Consider the following 20771-nt stretch of genomic DNA (forward strand, 5'->3'; position numbering starts at 1 on the left):
ATGGCTCTCCCTCCAGCAGCATCCCCCCTACAACCCATATCCCCTCTTCTGCCGCCCACCAGATCAGCAGCAGAACAAGTGTGAGGCTCCTTCTGCCTCCTCCTCTGCACACCTTGCTCTTTTTGCTAGGGTTGACTGTTCTATATCTTCCATATAAACCAGCTCTCTGGGCCAGGCGCGGTGGCTCACACCTGTAATCCCAGCACTTTGGGAGGCAGAGGTGGGTGGATCACCTGAGGTCAGGAGTTCGAGACCAGCCTGGCCAACATGGTGAAACCCCATCTCTACTAAAAATACAAAAATTAGCCAGGCATGGTGGTGCTTGCCTGTAATCCCAGCTACTTGGGAGGTTGGGCCAGGAAAATTGCTTGAACCCGGGAGGTGGATGTTGCAGTGAGCCAAGATCACACCACTGCACTCTAGCCTGGGTGACAAGAGCAAAACTCCATCTCAAAACAAAACAAAACACCCCAGCTATCTTGCAGTAGGTCCCTGGATGCCCAGACTCCCCAGGGATGGGGACAGGTGTTAACTGTGGAGAATCGTCAGTCCAGTGACAGCAGGCAGAACGGCAGCCCTGGCTGGGGGCACAGACAGCAGAAGGCAAGTTATACCTAATTTCTTAGTGTGTCCTAGGAAAAATGCCTTAGATATGGAGGAGTTGGCTTTATGTCAAAAGATGATCATTACAGAGTATGTATATAGATACAAATACATCCTGAATTATAATAGTGGCTAAATAAATTCTGGCACATCCATTCAATGTAGACTTTTAAAATAATCTTTACAAAGAGCTTGAAATAGGCCGGGCATGGTGGCTCACGCCTGTAATCTCAGCACTTTGGGAGGCCAAGACAGGCAGATCACAAGGTCAAGAGATCAAGACCATCCTGGCCAACATGGTGAAACCCTGTCTCTACTAAAAATACAAAAATTAGCTGGCCGTGGTTGTGCGTGCCTGTAGTCCCAGCTACTCGGGAAGCTGAGGCAGGAGAATCGCTTGAACCACAGAGGCAGAGGTTGCAGTGAGCCAAGATCATGCCACTGCATTCGAGCCTGATGACAGAAGACTCTAAAAAAAAATAAAAAGCTTGAAATAACATGAAAAAATACTTTAAAAGTGGAGGCTGGGTGCGGTGGCTCACGCCTATAATCCCAACACTTTGGGAGCCTAAGGTGGGTGGATCACCTGAGGTCAGGAGTTTGAGACCAGCCTGGTCAACATGGTGAAACCCTGTCTCTACTAAAAATACAAAAATTAGCTGGGCGTGGTGGCGGGTGCCTGTAATCCCAGCTACTAAGGAGGCTGAGGCACCAGAATCGCTTGAAACCAGAAGGCGGAGGTTGCAGTGAGCCAAGATTGCACGACTGCACTCCAGCCTGGGCAACAAGAGTGAAACACCACCTCAAAAAAAAAAAAAAAAAAAAAGTGGGATATAGGCCAGGTGTGGTGGCTCACACCTGTAATCTCAGCACTTTGGGAGGCTGAGGTGGGAGGATCACACGAGGTCAGGAGTTTGAGACCAGCCTGGCCAACATGGTGAAATCACGTCTCTACTAAAAATACAAAAATTAACTGGGGGTAGTGGTATACGCCTATAATCCCAGCTACTTGGGAGGCTGAGGCAGGAGAATCTCTTGAACCCGGGAGGCAGAGTTTCCAGTGAACCAAGATCGCCCAGCCTGGGTGACAGAAAACCTATCTCAAAAAATACATAAATAAATAAAATTTAAAAACCAAACAGAAAAAACTCAAACCCTGATGTGTGTATAGCACTTGTGGATCATAATCTCCATTTTATAAATCAGGAAACTGAGGCACAGAGAGGATAAGGGACAGGCCCAAGGGTCTTGCACACTGGTCTGTGGAGAGCTGGATTTGGGTCAGGTTCGACTGGCACCAGACTCTGGACTCCTACCTTACCATTTCTGAGCGTCTCCGTGACAGAACTGGCCCTGCACAGGGACCCTTTGGGGCTGAGTTTGTTGTAACCAACTTCACATCCCTGGCTTCCCTGGCCGGGCTTCACAAGAGGTACAGCTGGGAAGTGGCGGAGTGGGAGGAGCCTGCCCCTGGCTTGTAGCATTTGCGACGACCAATTACATACATTGCTTTTCATCCTCTTTTTTATTCTCTTTTTTCTTTTTTTGACATGGAATCTCACTCTGTCACCCAGGCTGGAGTGCAGTGGTGCAATCTCGGCTCATTGCGACCTCTGCCTCCCAAGTTCAAGCATTCTCCTGCCTCAGCCTCCCAAGTAGCTGGGATTACAGGCATGCGACACCACACCCAGCTAATTTTTTATATTTTTGGTAGAGACGGGGTTTCACCATGTTGACCAGGCTGGTCTCGAACTCCTGGCCTCAAGTGATCCGCCCGCCTTGGCCTCCCAAAGTGCTGGGATTACAGGTGAGAGCCACTGCGCCCCACCAAAAAAAATATTCTTTAATTTTTTTTAAGGTCAGCTTTCCTCCCTGGGCAAAAGATTTGAAGGCAGTGCATTTCCTTGCAAGCAGCCAGGTCTGGCCAAGGGCAGGAGGCTTGGGTATTAGATAGTCCTGGCTTCAACTCTTTGCTCTGCTGGTTAGAAGCTGGGTGCCCTTGGGAAAATCACCAAGCCTCTCTGGGATTTGGCTTCGCACTTTGTAATATCAGCAAATTATCCTTACCCCACGGGGGGAGTCTGTGTGAATCAGTGAAGAGAGCATCTATAAAACCACCAAGGGAGACTGGCACCCTGGAGGAGACCCAGACAGGTGAGCCTCTGCCTGCCCCAGCTTCCAGCTCTTTCTTGTCACACCTGCCGAATACCACATCTGTGACATCAGCATGCTCACTGGAGGTGGGTGCTGGAATTGTCACTGGCTCTTTCTGAATCCCACAGATGCTGTCCCCAGAGCCCGCATTTCGGCATCTGATTACACTGTACATGGTGGCAAATTTGACAGGTGCCCATCTCCCAACCCTTTGACCTCTACCTGCCCCCTCTCAGCACCCGTGGTGCATGAAGCCAGCATGGGCACCCTTAGCACCCCAAGCTGCTCCCACTTCCCACTTCCTGAGCCCAGTAGCAGGGGCTCAGGCATCGGTGGAGGGAATGCTCTGCAGCTTTTGCAAACTGATATGGAAAAGAGAGTTTGGGATATGGTGGCTCATGCCTGTAATCCCAGCACTTTGTGTGGCCGAGGCTGGCAGATCACTTGAGGTCAGGAGTTCGAGACCAGCCTGGCCAACATGGTGAAACCCCGTCTCTAAGAAAAAAACACAAATTAGCTGGGCGTGGTGATGGACACCTGTAGTCCCACCTACTCGAGAGGCTGAGGCAGGAGAATCGCTTGAACCCAAGAGGCAGAGGTTGCAGTGAGCCGAGATTGCGCCACTGCACTCCAGCCTGGGTGACAGAGCAAGACTCCGTGTCAAAACAAAACCAAAAACAAACGAGAGTTTGGGAGGCTGAAAATTGGGGACTGTCAAAGTGTTCTGTAAGCCTTCAGTGCTATCATCCCCCTGTGCAAGCCCCCCGCCCATGACCAAGGTGGCTTTAGATCTCCAGTTCTGGGCCCAGCTGCACCCCCCTCCCCACCCTCAAGCGCTATCCTAGGATTCTCCCTCGCGGAGCCTGAAGCTGATGGAAAGGAGAAGGCTCAGCGCCGCTCACACCACACCTTCAGCTTCCACTCTAGTGGGAAAGGCAGCTCTGGTCTGTGACGCTGACTCAAATCCTTCCCTGGCCGGGAGGCTGTCGACCCTGGGGACAGCCCCAGCCAAGCTCTGTCTGGGCCTTACAGGGAAGTCCTCCCAGCTGGCCACACAGCCGGGGTGTAGGAGGTGTGTTGCTGTGGCCACTGATTCAGCTGCCCTCCCAAATGTGAGTCTGCTGAGCAAGACACTGCCTCACTCCCACCTGCCCTCACAGTGCCCACTGAGCACAGGTGCAGATGCCAGCGAATCCAGAATGCCACACAGGCCAGCCTGCTGCCGACTGCTCTCCTGACTCCCTGAGGCATGACAACAGCTCTGCTGGATCACCGGGAACATCACGGCCCCAGGGATGGAAAGGAAGAGAGTGTTGCTGTCTGAATTTCCGGTGCATGCCCTCCCCACCCTTTTTTTTTTGGGACAGAGTTTCGCTCTTGTTGCCCAGGCTGGAGTGCAGTGGCGCAATCTTGGCTCACTGCAACCTCCGCCTCCCAGGTTCAAGCAATTCTCCTGCCTCAGCCTCCCGAGTAGCTGAGATTACAGGCATACGCCACCATGTCTGGCTACTTTTTGTATTTTTAGTAGGTACGGGGTTTCACCACGTTGGCCAGGCTGGTCTCGAACTCCTGACCTCAGGTGATCCACCCACCTCGGCCTCCGAAAGTGCTGGAATTACCGGCGTGAGCCACCGCGCTCAGCGCCCCTCTCTACATCACACACCCAGTGCACAGCCTAGAACGCGCCCAGGACAGGGCCTTGCCCACTGGAGAGAATGGCCTAGGAAACTTCTTTTCCTTTCCTGCACTACTTAGGATACATTCAGAGGACATCCAGGGTCTGGGCTTGGGTGAAATGGACTCCTGAGAAAATCACTTCCAGGATGATGCGGGGAAGAAAAAGCGTTTATGGGAAGCATGTCCTGAATTGGAGTGAGGGGAGGAAATGTGGCCAAAGCCCTTCAGAATGCCCTCCATGTTCTCACCAGACTATCTACAGTTGGAAATTCCACCATTAGTGATTCATTCCTTTGGCTGACGCCCCTGAAATCGTGTGATCTTCAGGATCAGGGGTTGCTTTCCATTGGAAAGCCAGCAGAACTAATGAGGAGAGCAGGTGGTGGTGTGCATTTGTTATCCTGCTGCATCTTCACGCAGCCCGTAAAGTGCTGCCTTCCCACTTAGCAGCTGAGAACATTGAGGCTCACAGAGGTTAGGAAATTGAGCAAAGCTCCCACAGTGCCGGGGTTATGCTGAATTTGATCCCAGCAAGACACAGTCCCTCCCTCCAGGAGCTCCCAGGTCTGGGACCGGTGCAAGTAGCTGCATGATGAAGGACGGGGCTCCAAGCCGTGATGCCGGAAGGCAGGGGCCATGACAGGGAGCAGAGGGGAAGCCCCTAAGTCAGAGGAAGGCCAGAAGTTCCCCAGTGCTGATGCCTGAGCTGGACTTTGAAGGATAAGTAGGAGGAAGTTGCGTGGACAAGGGGATCAACAGTTCCCACCAGCGGGACCAGCACCTCCAAAAATCCAGGGGCATGAAGGAGCAGGCTGTCCTGGGGAAATGGAAGCCCAGATGCCCAGGAGGAGGGGGCACAGGAGGTGCAGGTGTGAGACTGAGGAGTCAGCAGCTGCTATGGAGCCACTAAAGAAGTCCCAAGTCATCCAAATAGGAAAAGAAGTCAAAGTATCTTTGAAGAAAATAAGGAGAAGGAGAAGGAGGAGAAGAGGAGGAGGAGGAGGAGGAGGAAGACAAAGGAAGAAGAAGAAGAAGAAGAAGAAGAAGAAGAAGAAGAAGAAGAAGAAGAAGAAGAAGAAGAAGAAGAAGAAGAAGGAAGAAGAAAAAGAAGAAGAAGAAGAAGAAAGAAGAAGAAGAAGAAGAAGAAGAAGAAGAAGAAGAAGAAGAAGAAGAAGAAGAAGAAGAAGAAGAAGAAGAAGAAAGAAGAAGAAGAAGAAAGAAGAAGAAGAAGAAGAAGAAGAAGAAAGAAGAAGAAGAAGAAGAAGAGGAGGCAAGGAGAAGAAGAAGAAGAGGAGGAGGCAAGGAGAAGAAGAGGAGGAGGAGAAGGAGGAAGAGGAAGGGGAAGAGGAGGAGGAAGAGGAGAAGGAGGAAGAGGAAGGGGAAGAGGAGGAGGAAGGGGAGAAGGAGGAGGAAGGGGAGAAGGAGGAGGAAGCGGAGGAGGAGGGGAGGAATGGGAGGAAGGGGAGGAAAGGAGGGAGGGAAGGAGGAAGAGGAGGAGGAAAGAAGGAAGCAAGGAAGAAGGAGTAGTCCCAAGTCACTGGTCCCAGGAAGGTGCTTTGGTGTCATCAGCATCTTGATCACAGGATTTTATCTTGGCCTGGCATGGTGCCATGCCTTGGGGGGTTTCCTAAACAGCATCCCAGAACCCCCAGAACCCCCTCTCCCAGCCCCAGGCCCAGGCAGAGGTCAAGTTTTCAGTGTCTCTGTCCCCGTTTGGGAACGAGTCTCTCTCCAACCAGCCCTCCCCTGCAAAAGTTTCCCCATTGACCTCCAGCCCTGACCCCAGCTGGTGGGAAATATTTGGTGAGCTCCACAGGGCAGGCTTACTGAAGACAGCTTCCAGGCATTAGGAGTGCCTGTGTAGACATACGTGTGCACACACACGCATATATACACGCACACACACAGGCAGGAGGACAAAAGCTATCCACACAGCATCTCCCAGCACGGAGGCAGTCTGGTCTGTGGAATGTGTCGAGATAATTTAATACTGGCTTGGACACACAGGATTCCAGGTGCAGGAGCCCTGGAACCCCCTGGAATGTGCTAGAGATAAGCATAAGGCATCCTGTCCGTGCCCTCTCCACTCTGGCTGGGAGTCGCAGAATAAGGACCTCCTGACTTGAGACAGATTCTTTATCCAGAGAATCTGAGACTCCAATTCAGATCCTGGAGCTGCGCCTGCTACTCACCTCCCCAGTAAATGTCCCGGCAGCATTGCACAGAGAGGCTGGCCCCACCCTGACCGAGGCTGAAGAACAGGCCCCCAGAAGCCTTGTTGTTGGGCTACTGGGCACTTCAGAGGTTGAGGGGACCTGGAACAGTCTCCCCAGATCCGTGCGCCTTCCCTTTGGGGTACACCTGAGTAGCCTCTAACAGCCACTGATTGGCACCAAGAGAGAATCCAAATGTTGGCATCACAAACCTTAAGTATGGAACAGGGAGCAAGTGCCCGGGGGCTGTTTGCCCCATCTAATGAATGAATGGCTCTTGTAATGTCTCTGGATTTTTGGGGATAGGAAGAAATGGCCAAGTAACAGCATCCTCATCCCCAACTGTACTGAGAACCAACTACGGTGGAACAGAACATCAGGGGCTAAATGGGGGTGTGCCTCAGTTTCTCTCTACTGTCCCCAAACTGCCTACTCCAGGAGCTTCCCAAAAGGGAGGGGGAGATGAGGAGATAGGCATGCAAATGCCCATTTGGAGATTTTCAGCTACTCTGGCCATTATCCCATTTCAGAGCACACCAGACAGGAAGGGCAAAGAGGTCCCATCATGAGTGCCAAATTGATTGGTACTGGCTGCCCAGAACACTGTGCTGGGAAGAATTCTGACATCACCCATGTGCTGCACTTGATTGGTGATGTCTGCCATCCTCACAGCCATTCACCATCCCTCATCTACAAGCTGGGCTGTCCCCTTTCCCTGAACCGGAGACAATTCGCCAGCCTGAACTTTGGTAGCAGAGAGGGAGGCCCTGGCCACTCAGGTATAAACAACCCACAGGACTCCTTGCCAGATTCCTCAGGACCTTAAGAAACACACATTGGCTCGTCATTCCCCAATTTTCCAGGACCACGCCTGCTTCCTTTTCTGAAGATGTTAATGTTGCTTGTATTAGGAAACACTCATCTAAAATAGAAACACATTACAGGGTTAATTTCTCCTCTGTAAGAATGGCTAAATGCTTTCTTTCTCACTGGGGACTCGAAGTCACCTCGGAGCCATCAAGAAATCTACCCAATGAAGGGAAGACAGGCCTTGGCGCTGTGCTCTGGGTTAACGTTCGCAGAAACGTGCTCCACTCCTAAAGCCCAAACAATCTCTGGAGTCTGGGTCACCTCATTTGGACACCTTGGTCTGCAGGGTGCTGGGCAGATAGAGGTACCTCCAGATGGCATAGTAGTGGGTACCAGCACCAAATGCTACAAAGAGATGCCAGATGGCATGGGCAAAGGGGATCCTTCCGTCACTCTTGAAGAAGACCATGCCCAGGCAGTAGAAGACCCCTCCGGTCACCAGCTCCCAGATGCCCTCGGTGTTGGGCTGTCGGCAAGGACAAGGGTGGGGCACAGGTCAGAGGGGCAGCCAGTGTGGCTGGAAGCACCAGCCAGTCCCCACCACCCAAAACCAGAAGACACGCAGATGGCAAACCAGCCCAGACTCCCAGGTGGGAAGCCTCAACACTGATATACCAGCAATTCTCCCCAGACTAGGTCTCAGATGATAGACATTCTCATTTCTATTAAAATCTCACCAATTTTTTTTATTTTGACAGGGTCTCTGTCTGTTGCCCCAGCTGGAGTGCAATGGCACAAGCGTAGCTCACTGCAGCCTCCAACTCCTGAAATGATCCTCCTGCCTCAGCCTCCCCAGTAGCTGAGACTATAGATATCCCATGGCGCAACCATGCCTGGCTAATTTTATTTTATTTTTGGAGATGTGGGTGTCTCACTATATTGCCCAGGCTGGTGTCAAACTCCTGGTCTCCAGTGATTCTCCCACCTCGACTTCCTAAAGTGCTGACATTACAGGTGTGAGCCACCACACTCAGCCTCAAATAATATTTTTATAACTTATCTGTTTTTTTTTTTTTTTTTTTTTTTTTTTTTTTTTTTTGAGACACGGTTGCTCTTTTGCCCAGGCTAGAGTGCAGTAGAGAGATCTCGGTTCACTGTGACCTCCACCTCCAGGGTTCAACCAATTCTCCTGCCTCAGCCTCCCGAGTAGCTGGGACTACAGGTGTGCACCACCACGCCTGGCTAATTTTTGTATTTTTAGTAGACACGGGTTTTACCATGTTGGCCAGGCTGGTCTCAAACTCCTGACCCGAGGTGATCTGCCCACCTTGGCCTCCCAAAGTACTGGGATTATAGGCGTGAACCACTGCACCTGTCCTATAGCTTATCTTTTGTAAAAATGTAATACATCTGGGTATATACCCAAAGAATTGAAAGCAGGGTCTTGACAGATGTTTGCACACCCATGTTCATAGCAGCATAATCACAACAGCAAAAGGTGGAAGCAACCCAGGGATCCACCAAGGAATGAATGGATAAACGAAATGAGATCAAGGCCAGGAGTGGTGGCTCACGCCTATAATCCCAGCACTCTGGGAGGCTAAGGAGGGTGGATCATGAGGTCAGGAGTTCAAGACCAGCCTGGCCAACATGGCGAAACCCCGTCTCTACTAAAAATGCAACAATTAGCTAGGAGTGGTGGCATGTGCCTGTAATCCCAGCTACTCGGGAGGCTGAGGCACGAGAATCACTTGAACCTGGGAGTTGGAGGTTGCAGTGAGCCGAGATCGTGCCTTTGCATTCCACACTGGGCAACAGAGTGAGACTCCGTCTCAAAAAAACAAAAATGTGGACGGGACAGAGTTATAGTTTGCAGAGATGCAAAAAGTTCTGGAGATGGAGGATGGGGATGGTCGCGTGACAATGTGAGTGTGCTTACTGCAACTGAACCGAATATTTTGCCAGAGTTTTTTAAAGTAATGGCATGGCAAAAAAAAAAAAAAGTAGAGAAAATAATTTTTTTTTTTGCTTCATGGCAAAAAATATTTAGAGAAAAAACATGGTAAGAAAAAAGTAGTAGTCCTGGCCCCCAGATGTGAGTACTATTAACATGAGTTGTTCTTAGTAAAAGAAACTCTTTGCAGGGCACGGTAGCTCACGCCTGTAATCCCAGCACTTTGGAAGGCCAAGGTGGGCTTAAGCCCAGGAGATCGAGACCAGCCTGGGCAACATAGTGAGACCCCATCTCTAAAAAAAAGAAAAACAAAAGAAACACTCATAGAATAGGAGGGAATTGAGCAAGAAGAACCTGCCAAGCCCTCACCAGGCCAGGAATTCAAGACCATCCTAGGCAACACAGGGAGATCCTGCTTCTACAAAAAAAAAAAAAAATTATTATTTTTTGAAACAGGGTTTCACTCTCGTAGCCCAGGCTGGAGTGCAGTGGTGTGATCTCGGCTCACTACAACCTCCGTGTCCCGGGTTCAAGAGATTCTCCTGCCTCAGCCTCCAGAGTAGCTGAGACTATAGGTGTGCACCACATCTGGCTAATTTTTTTTTTTTTAGAGATGGGTCTTACTATGTTGCCCAGGCTGGTCTCAAATCCCTGGACTCAAACTATCCTCAAACCTCAGCCTCCCAAAGGACTGGATTATAGGCATGAGCCACTATGCCTGGCCTACTGCCTCTTTAGACAAGTCATGCCAGGCCTCAGTTTCCCCACCTGCCAAAGGAGAGGCTTTGTGACAATCTTAACAGCCAGGTCCAGCTTGGACACTCTTGGTCTCTTGCAGGGACCCATCTATGCAGGGCTGGCAGCACTTACCATGGAGAGGATGACCAGGGCGGGGAAGAAGCCCATTACGACGTAGCAGAGAAGCTCCACAAGCTTGTACCTGGCAGGAAGACAAGCCGTGCTGGCCTTAGGACATGCCTCCCCATGAAGAAACTGCACACAGCTCCCTATTCTTGGGGAAGAGGGAACACTCTGGCCAGAACGGTGAGAAGAAAGGACGCTTTCTCTATCCAGCACGCCTTGGCTCAGATTTCACCCAGCTACATCCAACAGGTGTTGGCAGTTATGTGACCTTGGGCACTTTCCCTCCCTGAGACTCAGTTTCCATATCTGTAAAATGCATGCTGGTACCAGAGCAGGGATTACAAACATTGGGCATAGCACACACATGGGCACTTTCGGTGCTCAGCCCATGGCAGACATCACTATTCAATCCCAGCATCTCTTCCCACAGGGCCCAAGCAGCCACTTCCAATCGAGCTGGATTGCTGCAGCAGCTGAAGCCTCTTTGCTGTCCCTGAACTAAATGACTTCCAGAGGTTCCTGAACTCTGAGACTGCAGGAAGTCTGTTACTCTCTTTTGCTTCTATCATCCTGTTTCTTTCCCCACTGAATTATTTCCATCTCCATCACTCGACAGAATGGGAATACAGAGAGTGTGGCTCTTTCAGGACCTCTCCCCTTCATCTGCTAATAATTTAGGTAGGGCAGGTGGCATGTGACCATTCCCCCCCCACCACCCCAATCCAATGGGGCTAGGAACCTATGTTTTTTTGTTGTTGTTTGTTTGCTTTTGAGACAGAGTCTCGCTCTGTTGCCCAGGCTGGAGCACAGTGGCGTGGTCTTGGCTCGCTGCAACCTCCACTACCCAGGTTCAAACCATTCTCCTGCCTCAGCCTCCCAAGTAGTTTGGATTACAGGCGCCCATCACGACGCTCAGCTAATATTTGTATTTTTAAGAGAGACAGGGTTTCATCATGTTAGCCAGGATGGTTTCGAACTCCTGACCTCAAGTGATCCGCCTTCCTCGCAGATCACTCGGCCTCCCAAAATGCTGGGATTACAGATGTGAGCCACAACGCCTGGCCACCTATGATGTCTTTTTTGACAACTTCAAGTTGACCCTAGGGTCTGCAAGACCTGGTGGCCACCCATCAGCCCGAATGCCATGACAGCCAGAGCTGTGCTCTCACGATTATGGCATCATCCTGGGCTCTCAGCAGCCCAGGAGTGCTGGGGAGGCCGGAGCATCTAAGGGAATCTCGCCTCCCTGAAGCCCCCAGGCCTGGCTTACCGCTCGTGGAAGAAGAAGACATAGATGGTGCCCACGGAAGCCATAATCCAGACCAGCCAGCGCATGTGGGAGGCCCAGGGGCCCAGCTCCCGAAGGTTCAGCCTGGGAGAGAAAGAGCCAAGGCCGTGGCCCTGAGGGGGGCCCACCAGGACCCCAGCCCTCGAGGACTGGCCTGTCACAGGAAATGGACCCCAGGGAAGTCCTGTCACCTGTGGCTCCACAGCTGGGACATGGGCGCTCACAGGAAGATGGGTGAACAGGCAGAAAGGGCGCTAGATAACTTGAAACAGCAAGCAGTGATTAGAGGAAAATTAGCAAAATTGATAATATCTAGAAGAAAAGGTAAGTAGCATCTCAAACTGGTGGGATTATGAACAAGTAAAGCCTGTTTGGAGGCAATTGTGCATTCTCCGTCACCGCAGTTTCGGCAGCTAACCAAAGCAATGCTATTTTACATTTTATTTTACTTTTATTTTATTTTATTTTATCTTATCTTATTTTATTTTATTTTTTATTTTTTTCAGATGCAGTCTCTCTCTGTGCCCCAGGCTGGAGGGTAGTGGCACAATCTCGGCTCACTGCAACTTCCGATTCCTGGGTTCAAGTGATTCTCCTGCCTCAGCCTCCCCAGTAGCTGGGATTACAGGTGCCTGCCACCACGCCCGGCTAATTTTGTATTTTTAGTAAAGATGGGGTTTCTCCATGTTGGCCAGGCTGGTCGCGACCTCCTGACCTCAGGTGATCCACCCACCTCAGCCTCCCAAATGCTGGGATTACAGGCCTGAGCCACCGCGCCCGGCCTCCAATCCTTTGTTAATAATTATTTTAAGAGACAAGGTCTTGCTACTTGAGAAGCTGAGGCAGGAGGATGGCTTAAGCCTGGGAGGTTGAAGCTGCAGTGAGCCATGATCACACCACTGCACTCCAGCCTGGGCAACAGAGTGAGACCCTGTCTCAAAAAAAATTAAAAATAGTAATAATATAAAAATGAAAAATATGAGGAAGATCTGTTTTTACCAACATAGACAGATCTCTAAGCTATATTGTGAGGTGTTCAGGGGGGTGGAGGGTATGAACCAAGAAGAATAAGATGACAATATTGTGTGGATGTATAAAGAAATAACTGTCGGCCGGGCGCGGTGGCTCACGCCTGTAATCCCAGCACTTTGGTTGGCCGAGGCAGGTGGATCACAAGGTCAGGAGATTGAGACCATGCTGGCTAACATGGTGAAATCCTGTCTCTACTGAAAAATACAAAAGCAAAACTAGCCAGGCGCGGTGGCAGGCCCCTGTAGTCCCAGCTACTCGGGAGGCTGAGGCAGGAGAATGGCATGAACCCAGGAGGCGGAGCTTGTAGTGAGCCAAGATCGCACCACTACACTCCAGCCTGGGCGACGAAGCAAGACTCCGTCTCAAAAAAAATAAGGGGGGGCGGATAACGGTCAATGCACAGAAAAAGATCTGAACCTCTTCCCAAGTGGTTTTGTCTGGAAAGTGTAGTTAATAGTGGTGGTGATGACTGGGGAAGATGGTCCTTTAAGTTTTTTCTGGAATGAATTTCTTTCTTTCTTTTTTTTTTTTTTTTTGAGATGGTGTCTCGCTCTGTCACCCAGGCTAGAGTGCAGTGGCTCGATCTCAGCTCACTGCACCCTCCGCCTCCCGGGTTCAAGTGATTCTCCTGCCTCAGCCTCCCGAGTAGCTGGGATTACAGGCATACCACCATGCCTGGCTAATTTTTGTATTTGTAGTAGAGATGGGGTTTCACCATGTTGGCCAGGCTGGTCTCAAACTCCTGACCTCAGGCGATCTGCCCACCTCGGCCTGCCAAAGTGCTGGGATTACAGGCGTGAGCCACCGCGCCTGGCCTGGAATGAATTTCTGAAATGAGAATGTGTTATGTAAAACTTCTGCCAAAAAAAGTGACCTGCTTGGAGTCTGTCATTATAAAGAAGTTAAGTAACACTGAAAAGTTTAAGAGCAAAAAATAATAACCCATCTCATTACCCAAAATAACCATCAGTGAACATCATTCTAGATATCCTTCCAAGTAGACCTAAAACTAGGCCACTGGGTAGAAGGATAGGATGGGATGAAGGGAAAGGAGAAAGGGTGAGAATTAAGTTATACACATCTTTTTAAATTAAAAGTATTACATTTAATTTTAATTGGTCTTTAAAAGAAGAAAATGGACACTTAAAAATTTTGCTGAACTTCAAACAAATGTTTCTTCACCATAAAATTCACTCGGACTCTGAAGTTAAAATAAATTATGTAAAGCACAAGAAAACTGGATTTTCCGCCGGGCGCAGTGTCTCACGCCTGTAATCCCAGAACTTTGGGAGGCCAAGACAGGCGGATCACCTGTGGTCAGGAGTTCAAGACCAGCCTGGCCAAAATGGTGAAACCCCATCTCCACTAAAAATACAAAAATTAGTTGGGTGTGGTGGCAGAAGCCTGTAATTCCAGCTACTTGGGAGGCTCAGGCTGGAGAATTGCTTGAACCCGGGAGGCAGAGTTTGCACTGAGCCAAGATCACGCCATTGCGTTCCAGCCTGGGCGACAAGAGCAAAACTCCATCTCAGCAAAAAAAAAAAAAAAAATCCAACCACAGGCGCCCACCATCAAGCCCGGCTAATTTTTCATATTTTTAGTAGAGACGGGGTTTCACTGTGTTAGCCAGGATGGTCTCGATCTCCTGACCTTGTGATCCGCCCACCTCAGCCTCCCAAAGTCCTGGGATTATAGGTGTGAGCCACTGTGCCTGGCCGGTGGATTTTTTAAATTACATGTTTCAGTTTCTTGTTTGTTTTTTTAGAGACAGGGTCTCACTCTCCTAGGCTGGAGGGCAGTGGCACAATCATAGCTCACTGCAGCCTCGACTTCCTGGGCTCAAGCGATCCTCCTGTCTCAGCCTCCTGAGTAGCTGGGACCACAGGCACATGCCATCACAAACTAGTTTCTTTCAAAAACTCCTCATGGATATGGTATTCTTGGACTTCTTTCATGTGTGACAATGGTGCCTATTGTTTTTATGTCTGCATGAGAACCCCATTTGATAGTTTATTCTGAAGTCTATCTCTGGGAAATTATTAGAAGTGTCTCCACTGTGTGTCAGCATTAAATGGTGCTGTGGCCACATTCAGAAGCCAGCCTGTTTTTTTCACTTTGCAAATAATTTATTTTTTCACTCTCAATGCCTGAAGAATTTGTCTCTTTCTTTCATTTCCATCAGCTTCTCTCTGACTGCTTTAATTTAGACTTTATGAAAATGTCTGTATTCTCCCTGATTATGTAAAACCTTCAGTATTATTTGGTTTTCAGTTTGTTTGTTTTTGTCCCCCACAAGGAGAGGGAGCTGGGGGTTTTGTTTGTGACAATACCCTCAGATACCAGCACAGGGCCTCGCACAGGGCAGTGCCCAGTTAATCACAACCAGGGGTAAAGGTAAAGAAGAGAAACTGAGGCCGGGCGCGGTGGCTCACACCTGTAATCTCAGCACTGTGGGAGGCTGAGGCAGGCAGATCACCTGAGGTCAGGAGTTTCAGACCACCCTGGCCAACATGGTGAAACCCCATCTCTAGTAAAAATACAAAACTTAGCAGGGTGTGGTGGCACGTGCCTGTAGTCCTAGCTACTCAGGGGGCTGAGGCAGGAGAATCGTTCGAACCCGGGAGGTGGAGGTTGCAGTGAGTCGAGATCACGCCCCTGCACTCCAGCCTGGGCAACAGAACAAGACTCCATCTCAAAAACATAAACAAAACAAAACAAAAAATAAAAACAAAATAAATATATACTTATAAAATGTGGCCATTGCAATGACTCATGCCTGTACTCCCAACACTTTGGGAGGCTGAGGCGGGAGGATGTCTTGAGGCCAGGAGTTCAAGACCAGCCTGGGCTACATACTGAGACCCATCTCTACAAAAATAAAAATATTAGCCAAGCATGGTGGCTTGCACCTGCAGTCCCAGCTACTTGGGAGGCTGAGGCAGGAGGATCACTTGAGCCCAGGAGTTGGAGGCTGCAGCGAGCTATGATCACAACACTGCACTCCAGTACAAGCAACAGATCAAGATCCTGTCTCTTAAAAAAAAATTAAAAATTTAGAAGCTATATTAAACAAATTAAATATTAAGTAAATATAAATATAAGTATATATGTATGTATATGCATGTGTATGCATATGTCTATGTCTATTACACATATTTATATATGTGTATATATATAGACACATATGCATACATATGTACATATTAATATTTGCTTTTCCGGATGGGCACAGTGGCTCACACCTGTAATCCAAACACTTCAGGAGGCCAAGGCGGGCAGATCACTGGAGGTTAAGAGTTTGAGACCAGCCTGGCCAACATGGTGAAACCCCATCTCTACTAAAAATACAAAAATTAGCTGGGCGTGGTGGCGCATGCCTGTAATCCCAGCTACTCGGGAGGCTGAGGCAGGAGAATTGCTTGAACCGGGTAGGCAGAGGTTGCAGTGAGCCAAGACCTCGCTACTGCACTCTAGCCTGGGCGACAGAGTGAGATTCTGTCTCAGAATTCTCAGAAAAAAAAACAATGTATGTATTTGCTTTTTCTGCATAAAATAACTCAAGAAGGACACACAAGAAAGTGGGTATAAGTAGCTGCTTCCAGGAAGGAGAAAAGGGTGGCAGGAAGCTTTTCACCTAACTCCTCTGTGCCAAGTCAACATATGACCCGGCCAAATAGAAAAATAAACTCAAACGGTGAAAAGAAAGGCCGCCAAGCGTTTGCTGGGCGGCGGGACGGTACTCACCAGGGTGCGTAGGAAGCCGCTATGAAGAAATAGATGACCATCCGGTCGAACATGTGTAGACAGTGTTCCACCATCCTAGGGCGGCAGAGAAGCCGGCAGTCACAGCCCCTGCACAGCAGGGAAGGGCCAGTGCCCCCAGAGCCGTGCCCTAGGCTGATCGTGCCTGCCTACAGGTTAGCAGGGCTGGGCTCCTCTATCCAGTCAGGACCCCTTGGGCCTCAGAATCCCCATCTGTAAGTGATCAGGGCAGTGGTCTTTAAACCAGGCTCCTTATCACCCTAGGGGCTGCATGGAGACACCTTGCCTCGGGGGTCCCACTGAGGGCCTTGCATCCCTATAGGTAAGGATTGGACATCCTCCTCCTTCACACATTTTTTTTTTTTTTTTAGACAAGGTCTCGCTCTGTCTCCCAGGCTGGAGTGCAGTGGCACCATCTCAGCTCACTGTAACCTCCGCTTCCCGGATTCAAGCCATTTTCTTGCCTCAGACTTCCAAGTAGCTGGGATTACAGGCACCCGCCACCATGCCAGGCTAGTTTTTGTATTTTTAGTAGAGACAGGGTTTTGCCATGTTGGCCAGACTGGTCTTGTACTCCTGAACTCATGATCCACCCGCCTTGGCCTCCTAAAGTGCTGGGATTACAAGCGTGAGCCACCGCACCCAGCCATCCTCCCCTACTTTAATCAGAGCGACTGTGCATTTCTTCTTTATATACTGGGTTTTTCCAAAGATTTATAATGGGGAAAGAATTCTGTGGACAAAGGACAAAAATGGCCAGATGGAGTGGCTCACACCTGTAATTCCAGAGCTTTGGGAGGCTGAGGTGAGAGAATTGCTTGAGCTCAGGAGTTGGAAACCAGCCTGGGCAACATAGTGAGACCTCATCTCTACTAACAATTAGAAAGATCAGCCAGGCATAATTGTGCGTGCCTGTAGGCCTAGCTACTCCAGAGGCTGAGGCAGGAGGATCTCTTGACCCTGGGAGGCTGGGACTGCAGTGAGCCATGTTTGTGCCACCACACTCCAGTCTGGGCAACAGAGCTAGATCCTGTCTCAAAAAAAAAAAAAGTGCAAAAACTACTAAATTTCGTGCCCCTCAAGACTGTCTGGGAGCTGACATTCTAATGCTAGAAGAACTTAGTGGTTCGGATCCAAGCTCTGGAGCCAGAAGGCCCGAGTTTGAATTCCAGCTCTACGCTTCAGGAGTACATAACCTTGAGCAAGTTACCTATTCGCTCTAGGTCTCAGCTTCCTTCTCTGTAAAATACAGAGGATGCCAGCAACCTGACACGGGGCTGTGGGGAGGATTAAATTAGCTAATACTCAGCACAGTACATAGTAAGTGCTCAATAAATTCCAGCTGTTTTGGCCAGGCGTGGTGGCTCACGCCTGTAATCCCAGCACTTTGGGAGGCCAAGGTGGGCAGATCACCTGAGGTCAGGAGTCTGAGACCAGCCTGGCTAACATGGTGAAACCCCGTTTCTACAAAAAATACAAAACATTCCCCGTCTCTACTAAAAATGCAAAAAATTAGCCAGGCGTGGTGGTGGGCACCTGTAGTCCCAGCTACTTGGGAAGCTGAAGCAGGAGAATGGCGTGAACCCAGGAGGCGGAGCTTGCAGTGAGCTGAGATCATGCCACTGCACTCCAGCCTGGGCGACAGAGCAAGATTCTGTCTCAAATATATATATATATTAGCTGGGTGTGGTGGTGAGTGCCTGTAATCCCAGCTACTAGGGAGGCTGAGGCAGGAGAATTGCTTGAGCCTGGGAGGTGGAGGTTGCAGTGAGCTGAGATTGTGCCATTGCATTCCAGCTTGGGCAACAAGAGTGAAACTCTGTCTCAAAAAAAAAAAAAATAATAAAAATAAATAAACACCAACCGTTTTTATGATGACCTCACCTTGTGTAGTGAGCAATAACCCTCAATACATGGGACTGGCATGGGGCCAGCCTCCACAATGGTGCCCAATGAGCCAAGACCCTAGTATTCACACACTGGGACCCTTCCCTCCCAAAACAAATAAGGTAAACTCAGGGAATCAATAGGACACTGCAGAAATGATGGTGTGTGGTTCCTGAGGCCAGGTCATAAAAGACATTACAGCTTCTGCCTTGCTCTATTAAGTCGCTAAGTTTGGGGAAAACAAGCTCCCAAGTGGCTGTGAAGACAGCCACACTACAACCCAGCACTAGCTCACCAGCCAAGTGAGGGAGCTTAGACCCTCCAGACCCAGTCAAGCCGTCAGATGACAGCAGCCCCAGCCAGCCTCTGACTACAGGAAACACCACAGACTGGAGCCACACAGCTAAAGCTCTCAGATTCCTAACCCCTTAAGGCTTTGAGAGAGAATAAGTGTTTCTTGTTATTTTAAGCCATAGTGCTCTGGAATACTTCGTTACAAAGCAATCACTGACCAGTACAAACTGTGGTCCTGTCTAGCAAAGTGCAGACCTGAACAAATTTGACTAATGACTGTATGCACAGCTCAACTGCATGTCTTCCTAGAAATTAAAGGGAGTGACATACAGCTTTATGGGGGGCCTGGATTCCCAGAGTCAGCTTGGGTTGAATGTGGCTGCTATGCAACTTTGAGCAAATAAGGTTTCTTTTCTTTTTCTTTTTCTTTTTCTTTTCTTTTTTTTTTTTTTTTTTTTTTTTGAGACAGATTCTCACTCTATTGCCCAAGCTGGAGTGCAGTGGCACTATCTCGGCTCACTGCAACCTCCGCCTACCAGGTTCAAGCGATTCTCGTGCCTCAGCACCCTGAGTAGCTGGGATTACAGGTGTGTGCCAGCCACCGTGCCTGGCTAATTTTTGTATTTTTAGTAGAGACAGGGTTTCACCATGTTGGCCAGGCTGGTTTCAAACTCTTGACCTCAAGTGATCCTCCCACCTCGGCCACCCAAAATGCTGGGATTACAGGCATGAGCCACCTTGCCCAGCTCGTAATTTTTTTTTTTTTTAATCAAAACTAGCCAGGCACAGTGGCTCACACTTGTAATCCCAGCAGTTTGGGAGGCCAAGGAGGGCAGATTGCCTGAGCCCAGGAATTCAAGACCAACCTGGGCAACACGATGAAACCCCATCACTACAAGAAATACACAAAATTAGCTAGATGCGGTGGTGCATGCTGTAGTCCCAGCTACTCGGGAGGCTGAGATAGGAGGATCGCTTGAGCCCTGGAGGTGGAGGCTGCAGTGAACCGAGATGACATTACCACACTCCAACCTGGGTGACAGAGTGAGACCCCATCTCAAAAAAAAAAAAAAAAAAAATCAAAACTGTAAAACTCAGGGATTCTAATGCCTACATTGCAGAATTATTGGAAAGATTAGGGAATGGCACCTGTAGCATGTCTGGAACGAAGCCCAGAGGGGAGCTGGCCCGTCATGACCACCCTGCAGCCAGCAAGGGCTTTTCTCTTGGTCCTCTCAGAAGCAAGCAAAACAAGTCAGGCGTGAAGGCTCATTCCTGAAACCCCAGCACTTTGGGAGGCTGAGGTGGGTGGATCACTTGAGCCCATGAGTTGGAGACCAGCCTGGGCAACATGGTGAAACCCCATCTCTACAAAAAGATACGAGAATTAGCCAGGCATGATGGCACACACCTGTGGTCTCAGTTCCTCAGGAGGCTGAGGCAGAAGGATTGCTTGAGCCCTGGAGGTGGAGGCTACAGTGAGCTGAGACTGTACCACTGCACTCCAGCCTGGGCAACAGATTAAGACTCTTTCACGCTGGGCGCGGTGGCTCACGCTTGTAATCCCAGCACTTTGGGAGGCCGAGGTGGGCGGATCACAAGGTCAGGAGATCAAGACCACGGTGAAACCCCGTCTCTACTAAAAAATACAAAAATTAGCCGGGCGTGGTGGTGGGCGCCTGTAGTCCCAGCTACTCGGAGAGGCTGAGGCAAGAGAATGGCGTGAACCCGGGAGGCGGAGCTTGCAGTGAGCCGAGATTGCGCCACTGCACTCCAGCCTGGGCGACAGAGCGAGACTCCGTCTCAAAAAAAAAAAAAAAAAAAAGACTCTTTCTCAAACAAACAAACAAGCAAACAAACAAAAAACAAGTTGGCCAGGCACAGTGGCTCACACCTGTAATCCCAACACTTCGGGAGGCCGAGGTGGGTGGACCATCTGAGGTCAGGAGTACGAGACCAGCCTGGCCAACATGGTGAAACCCCATCTCTACCAAAAAAAAAAAAAACCCCAAAACAACAACAACAAAAAAAATTAGCTGGGCGTGTTGTAGTAGTCCCAGCTACTCAGGAGGCTGAGGCAGGAGAACTGCTGGAACCCAGGAGGCGGAGGTTGCAATGAGCTGAGATGGCGCCACTGCACTCGTGCCTGGGCTATAGAGTGAGACTCTATCTCAAAAAAAAAACAAAAAACAACAACAAAAAGTGAGCAAACCAGGCTCCCATGGGCAAGGTG

General features: G+C 49.6%; 1 protein-coding gene across 1 annotated transcript in view; it reads right to left on the bottom strand.

The window, feature by feature from the left end:
- Positions 1–6395: 6395 nt before the first annotated feature.
- The window catches only part of MMD2 (monocyte to macrophage differentiation associated 2), a 52606-nt gene continuing 38230 nt past the window's right edge, over positions 6396–20771 (bottom strand). The window contains exons 4-7 of the mRNA XM_003277910.2: positions 16340–16414; positions 11546–11647; positions 10282–10351; positions 6396–7983 (exon numbers count right to left, since the gene is read on the bottom strand). Coding sequence (XP_003277958.1) covers positions 7780–7983; positions 10282–10351; positions 11546–11647; positions 16340–16414 — 451 coding nt within the window. The 3' untranslated portion in view covers positions 6396–7779. The remainder of the gene's footprint in view (positions 7984–10281; positions 10352–11545; positions 11648–16339; positions 16415–20771) is intronic.

This window comes from Nomascus leucogenys, chromosome 17, assembly GCF_006542625.1.
Source record: "Nomascus leucogenys isolate Asia chromosome 17, Asia_NLE_v1, whole genome shotgun sequence".
Taxonomy (NCBI): domain Eukaryota; kingdom Metazoa; phylum Chordata; class Mammalia; order Primates; family Hylobatidae; genus Nomascus; species Nomascus leucogenys.